The sequence below is a fragment of the Fundulus heteroclitus genome, unplaced genomic scaffold (assembly GCF_011125445.2).
Source record: "Fundulus heteroclitus isolate FHET01 unplaced genomic scaffold, MU-UCD_Fhet_4.1 scaffold_36, whole genome shotgun sequence".
NCBI lineage: Eukaryota > Metazoa > Chordata > Actinopteri > Cyprinodontiformes > Fundulidae > Fundulus > Fundulus heteroclitus.
This window is the reverse complement of record NW_023396770.1, coordinates 430,502-437,595: the sequence shown is the minus strand read 5'-3', so window position 1 is coordinate 437,595 and position 7,094 is coordinate 430,502. Positions and strand designations below refer to the sequence as shown.

At 43.9% G+C, this 7,094-nt stretch overlaps 1 protein-coding gene across 1 annotated transcript; it reads right to left on the bottom strand.

The window, feature by feature from the left end:
- Positions 1–225: 225 nt before the first annotated feature.
- Positions 226–3,123, bottom strand: LOC105934387 (cytochrome c oxidase subunit 7A2, mitochondrial). The gene is made up of 4 exons (XM_012874330.3): positions 2,979–3,123; positions 2,605–2,694; positions 518–602; positions 226–439 (listed from the first exon to the last, which is right to left on the bottom strand). Exons 1-4 carry the CDS (start codon positions 2,994–2,996, stop codon positions 381–383), a joined length of 252 nt encoding a protein of 83 aa, XP_012729784.2. The 5' UTR covers positions 2,997–3,123; the 3' UTR covers positions 226–380.
- Between the last annotated feature and the right edge of the window lie 3,971 nt (positions 3,124–7,094).

The window sequence follows — 7,094 nt, the reverse complement described above, 5'->3', positions numbered from 1 at the left end:
ATAATTTCAGCCTTTAATCAATGAATTCCACATTTAATGGCATATTTGAGAAAATCTTGCATCATTAAAATAATGATAGATGTTTGCATTTCCCATCTTTATGCACATCATTTACATTTAAAGGGTTTTAGTGCAGCAAACCGTCCTCTCTGGACCAGAACCTGTGTGTGTGTGTGTGTGGGGGGGGGGGGTGTTCAGGTAAAGAAGAAGCAGGAGCAGCGTTGGGTCATGGGAGGTATGCTGTGTTTATTGATCCTCAGCTGAGCAGACAGTAAAGAATAAGTTACCACTCATCAACATGAAACAGGAGAAAACACGTGGTCCATCTGTACAAAGTGGATCTGCTGGTCCGGTTCTGACCCAGGGTGGCGCCGGCTGGCTCAGTCCCTCTTCTGAGGGAAGGCGGCCTTCAGCAGCTCGTACAGAGTGTAGCCCACGCCTGCAGGGAGAGAAGGGCGGCGTTAGAACACGGAGGAACACAGAACCCCAGGAGCTTCCTGTCAGAACACGTTCTCACCCAGAACCGTGAGCGCCATGGTGGCCCGGTACAGCAGCGCGTCAGAGCTGCCTCCCTTTAGATGGATCGGCATGCCGTTGTCCTCCTGCAGCGAGAGAACAGCGTTAGAGGAACCGCAACACGCAGCAGAACCCTGGACAGGAACCTCCTAATGATCACAATCAGGTTCTGTGTTCTGACAGCTGGAGAACATCTGCTTCCACAGAAACCAGAACAGCGGAGTCAGAACATCTGGACCAACCTAGCTCCAGGAACCATGAAGGGAACGTGGAGAACCGCTGCAGACTAACGAGCAGAACATTTCCAGCTAACGCCTGAGAACCTCAGGAGGAACGTGATGAGTTCTCTCCATCAGCTGGAGCTTCACCAGAACCTCAGAACGTCTGAGGAGGACCTGAAGCGAGTTCCTTCACATTTTCTGTCCTCCTAGCAAACGTTAGAAACGCTTTCCATGAACATCTGATGTTTCTCCTGGAACCGGACTTTAGTTCTGGAACAACTACAGACTGCTGGATATTTGGGATTTTTTTGACTGAAGGAACCCTGAAAGAACCCTAAAGGAACCCTGAAGGAATTACTTTGACTGCAGTCATGTCTTGATGACATCAAAAGCTGGATGACTTTAAATTCCCTGCATTTAAATTCTGACAAGACAGAAGTTGTAATCTTTGGGCCAGAGTCCTCAAAAAATAAACTTCTTAACCAATCACTTAATCTGGATGGCATTAACTTGGCCTCTGGTAATAAAGTTAAAAATCTTGGTGTTATTTTTGACCAAGACATGTCATTTAAATCCCATATTAAACAGGTTTCCAGAGTTTCCTTTTTTTCACCTCAGGAATATCGCCAAAATTAGAAACATTCTGTCCAGGAGTGATGCTGAAAAACTAGTCCATGCATTTGTTACTTCAAGGCTGGACTATTGTAATTCTTTACTATCAGGAAGTCCACAAAATGCAGTTCAAAGCCTTCAGCTGATCCAAAATGCTGCTTGGAGAGACTTTGAAGCAATCAACTGGTTCCCTTATATAGGAAATGTTTGACCAATCTGTATAATCTGATTGATTTTGACTTTGTAAAGTTCCTCCAGATGACATGTTTCATGAATTGGAGCTATATAAATAAAATTGAATTGAAGGAACCCTGCAGGAACGCTGCTAGAATCTCTCAGCAGAACATGGAAGTGGCAGCAGAACGGTTCTCCGGGTTGTGTGTGGACACATCAGGAGATCCTCAGAGGTTCGGCTTTGTTCCAGAACCAGACGGACCCGGCGGTCAGACGGGTCCAGAACTGCTTCACATCTGACGTCAGAGCAGATGAGGACCTTCAGACCTCTGAGCTGTAGCTCCTGGAAGTATGAGGAGCATGCAGAAGCACGGAGACCTGCCTGGACCTTCAGGTCAGGTCCAGCTGGTTCTAACCCAGCCTCAGGTCCAGTTGTTCTTTTTAATATTCTTTATGGGTCATTTCTACACTTTCTCACTGGGAAGAGCTTCAGTCGACCTTTTTAATGAGCTTCTACATAAAGTCGACCTAAAGCGGAACCGGTTCTGTAAAGGACCAAAAGGTTCTGGCATTTCTCCTCAGTTCTTTATTCTAATTAATAACCCACCGCCTGCAGGAAGCTGCATGGATTTACATCATCATGACGCAGTGAAGGGCTGGAAGCCGGAGAGGAGGCAGCACTGGTTATTCTGGTTATTGTAATTATAATTATTCGAGTTATATTTATTCTAGTTATTCTGGTTATTGTAGTTATAATTATTGTAGTTATTCTTGTTATTGTAATTATAATTATTCTGGTTATAATTATTGTGAGCATGGGTCAGAACATGTCCTTATAGAACCCTACAAGAACAAAGTAAATATCTAACATCAGTTCTAAGTAGAACCGAACAAACACTTTATTCGTTTATAAAGGAGAAAAGAAGCAGAGCTGCTGGACCAAAGTGCCGAATGACGTCATAACCAGCGGAATGACGTCACAGTCAGCGGTTTGACCTTGTCTGGGCCGCCCCAGCGTGACGTCACAGCATGAGGCGCTCCAGGTGTGTAAAGGTGGGTTCTGGGGTGCTGCGTCGCTCACCTGGAACAGCTTCTGCTTCTGCGGGACCTTGTTGTCCACCTGCCTGCGAGCAGAGCTGCAGATGCTCCGCCGCGCCGCCTGCTGGAGAGCCTGGGGAACACAGACAGCGGTCAGACTCCCTCCCAGAGCCGCAAACCGGCTACAAATGTGGCTCACGTCAGCTTAGAACCGGACGGACGGCCAGAGGCAGAACCACCGGGGCTGAGAGGCGCTTCACTGGAAGCTAAAGGCCGCCCGGAAGCGCTCTGACCCCGGCTAAGAGTCTGGAGCGGAAACGCGCCGCTGGGATCGGCTGCTTCGGTCCACCTCCGCGGAGAGAAGCCGGCTGACCGCCGCAACGCTCCCAGGACCCGGCCTGAGGGGAATCTACTCACCGCCATGTGTCTGAACATCTTCCCGGAGCTTCTGTTAGCACGATCCTGGCACAAGGACACCGGAACTCTGCTTCTTCTTCTGCGCTCAGACAAACGCCGCCCTCCCGCTGGTAAGCTCTCTGCTGCCCCCTGCAGGAGCCGCGGCAAAACCATACGTAGACGCGTCATTGGGCGGGTTCTGCCTATGCTGCGATGCGTCAGAGCGTCCGCCATCTTAAATGAGGCAAATCTGCAGTTACTCAGTCACTTAAACAGTATCAGAGACTTTAATCTCTGCATATACTTTGTAGTCGTAGTATTTTTTTGTAATATTACAAGTTTATTTTCGTATCCCTTTAGCTTCATTCTCCTGAATTTATTCTCCTAAAGAATAAAAATATTTAAAATAATCTAACCTGGCCCTATTACTCCAGGAGTGAAATAATTCTGCAAACTGTGATTATTCTGGAAATGTTCCCCCTTAATTCTCATATTATCACGTTTTTATCATAACAATATCACTTTTGTGTTTGTTTGTTTATTTTTACTTTATTTACCTAGGACTTTTTTTCTCATATTATTAATTTTACCTCTTTAATACTCACCCAAAAAGTCTGTTCCTAAAGGTTCACATGTGACACGGTTTTATGAAATAATGAAGACCACAATGTTTAGATTTAACAAATTGATCCTTATATTCATAACACATACACACACAAATCTATCTATCTATATATATATATATATATATATATATATATATATATATATATATATATATATATATATATATAGCCTGTGTTACCACTCAGCAGCTTTAGTGTGTCCCGTTTTGCAACATGGTGCAGCCTTAGTTTATAGAAGGCAGATACAAGTAGTGAAATCAGCCAGAATACATTTCCATGCAGCACAGGAATGAGGCATCTTCTCTGATCCACGTTCACAATAACAGAACTCAACTTTTTTCTGCCACATACAATATGGCGGTGACGTTGACGTGCGAACCTGCGCCCTATGACGCGTCTACGTATATATGTCTGTGGATCAAAACTACGAGGAACTCCTGTATTAGACTCATTAGAGACTCATTAGGGACTCCAGTGACTGTTTAAAGTTAACTGAATGTTTTAGCCTCCAGGCAGGATCAAATGTTCTGTTTCAGTTTGAAGAACCTGCAGGTTCCCAGGAGAACGTCTCCAAAAAGGAGAATAGCTGTAGAAACATGTTTCTCCCTCATTCTGCTCATTTTGGGCCACAGATCAGTCAGCGTCTCAGAAATATTACATCAGACCAATAAAATAATTTTAATCTGATAAACTACATTATCGTCTGTTCCAGCGGTCTTTAACCCTGGTCCTCAGCATGGGCGGTTCTAGACGGGGGCCACCAGGGGCCAGTGGCCCTGTAGACCTGCTGTGGCCCCTGTGCTGAAGACATGATACTAAATCAGTTTCCCATGATTGGTCTGTTTATCAACTTAATGTTTTGCCTGTCCTGTTTTCCTTTAATAATGATTTAAAATGTTGCGTTAGGATCGCAGGATTCCTCTGTCAGATCAGGGGACGGAAACGTGTGCCTGTGTTCACAGAGTCTCTCAGAGAGCTCCTATCTAAATACTTAACTTTATCTAAATATTTATCTTTATCTAAATATTTAACTTTATCTAAATATTCCTACCCAGGACTCTTGGCTTCAGAGCGATTCAGACGCTGCTGAGAGCGACTGGGGAGACGACGGAAATTTATCTTTTCTAGGTGTGATGCTGTCTTCTAAGAGCTGTGATTGGTTGATAGTACAAGACAAAATAAGCTGCTAGTGATCAAAGCAGAGAAAGTTACAGGTTAGACAGTTTGTCCTGTAACCAGTGGGTTGCTGGTTCAATCCCCTGCTCTGTCTAAGCTGTTGTGTCCTTGGGCATTGTGAATGTAATTTAAAGCACTGTGGACTCATTGGACTTGATAAAGCAAATACAAGCACAGACTATTTACCATGATGATGAAACTTAGCAACATTAAATAGTCACACAGCAAAATAATCATTCCTTTTAATTATTATTATTGACTTATTAATGTTTCCTCACCAGTCATTTTACTACTTTACCCATTTGCTATTAATGCACCAGTCAGCATTAACTGGGAATACCTGCTGGTAAATAAAATGACCGACATGAGATGGAGAACAAAGGTGGAAAAACCCAAAGTGGATCTGTGCGCTCAGAGCGTTGAACGGTAACTGAACGCCAGGATGACGGAGCAAACAGGACCTTGGATGTTTTCACACAACAAACCTGGATCACCATTTAGGTTGCTGACATTATTATGTGATACATAAATACTTTCTAACCTTTTATATACTCTTTAGACATTTCTCCACTTTTTATTCATGATTATCCAATATTAATATTATTTATCCACGTCTTGGAGTTGTGGGGCCCCTGAAATTGATTAATTCCTTCTATGAGGATGATAAAGTTTATATTATCTAAATATTTATTGTGTGATTGTTAAAGTTTCTGTGCTCCAGGGGTCAGGTGGTGGATCAGCCAATCAGCAGTCTCCGTTTCCTCCATCTTCCTGCTTCAGACACTGAGCCCCTAAACTCGTTTCTCTTTATCGGCTCTGAAGGCCTGAGATGCTTTATGAATAACTTTTATGTCACTGAGGTAAAATTCTAAGAAACAACATAAATTTGTGAATTCTAAAAATTGTTCCTGAAATGGCGTCACTAAGAGCGACTTTTCATTTTAGTTTTTTTTTTTAATACGGGCCCAGAAGTTCTAGATTTGCTCACTTGCTGAATTATTGTTTGTTTTATTGAGTTGTTTTTAGAGGCGGATAAATAAAAATAAAAACTGGTTTTCCTTCATCTTAACCAGGTGGTTTAGTCTCTGCTGTGGAGCAGCAGATGATTGGAACAGATCTCTGAACACTGATGTTTACTTTCTGAACCTGAAACTCCTCACCTCAGCTGCTGTGGCCCCATGAGAGAACCCGGACCCCGCCGGGCCCCAGCAGAACCCCAGCAGAACCCCAGCCGGGCCCCACAGGCTGCTCCTGAACCCGACACAGCGTCAGAACTGGGCTAAAAAGAACCGGACTGAATGGAGAGGTCCAGAATGAGATCTTCTCCTGGTTCTGGTCCTCTGGGTTCAGAAGCTGATTTCCTTTTCCAGCAGGACTTGATACCGACCCAAAGGTACCGATACCTGCTCTACTCACCATGGTAACACCTGAGGAAGCTGAGAGACACCAGAACCAACGGTGCAGGTGGAAGAACCTCAGCAGAACCACAGGCGGATCTCCTCCATGGCGCATTCATGCCAAAGGAGCCCAAACCCAGTTCTGAGACCAGATGCTGAACAGAACCTGGAGACGCTGTTCTGTAGGTCCAGAGTGCTGGGTTCTGTTGTTCTGATTTAATGTTCTAAAGTTCTCCTTCCCCTGAACCCAGAATCATCAGAAACGCTCTGGTTCCGTCAGGATTGGGTCGATCGTCTGATTTATTTTAGACGTTCAGGATTTTCATCTGGACCCAGGAGTTCCTAAATGTTCTCTGCGGCCCAGTAGAGGCCAGTGGTTGTGGGTTAGAACCGGGTTTACTGCAGGTTCTGACCCGATAGTCCAGCAGTCTGTGCTGCAGTTTAAACCGGATTAACTAATCTGGATGAAGGTAGCTGTTAGAATTATTATTATTATTATTCTCTGCATGTTTTATTTACCATGTTGATCATATTTATCACATATTTACTCATTACTATTAAAAATGTTTTTAGGTTTATTCAGATATTAAAGTGTCTCTCAGATAATAATCTTTCTCTGTGTCAGAGTAAAAAGTTTCATGATATAAAGTTATTTTTGCAGCACTTCTCCCTCTGTGATTGGTTCTTTCCCTGAGAACTTAATGTTCTGTTGTTCTGCTGAACTGAACTGATGGTTTATGTCTACGGTCACATTTCAGTTTGCTTCCCTGGAAAATAAAAAGTAAGGAACCGGCCGGCGTGCCTGAGAACCGATAGGCGGTTCCTGTTAACCCTTTAACGTCTGTTTCTCTGCTTTGTGTTGTTTAATGAATGTTTTAGGTGTTTAAACCTGACATCCACCTTCACCTGAACAAGTCCTCACCGCTGCAGCACAAAGA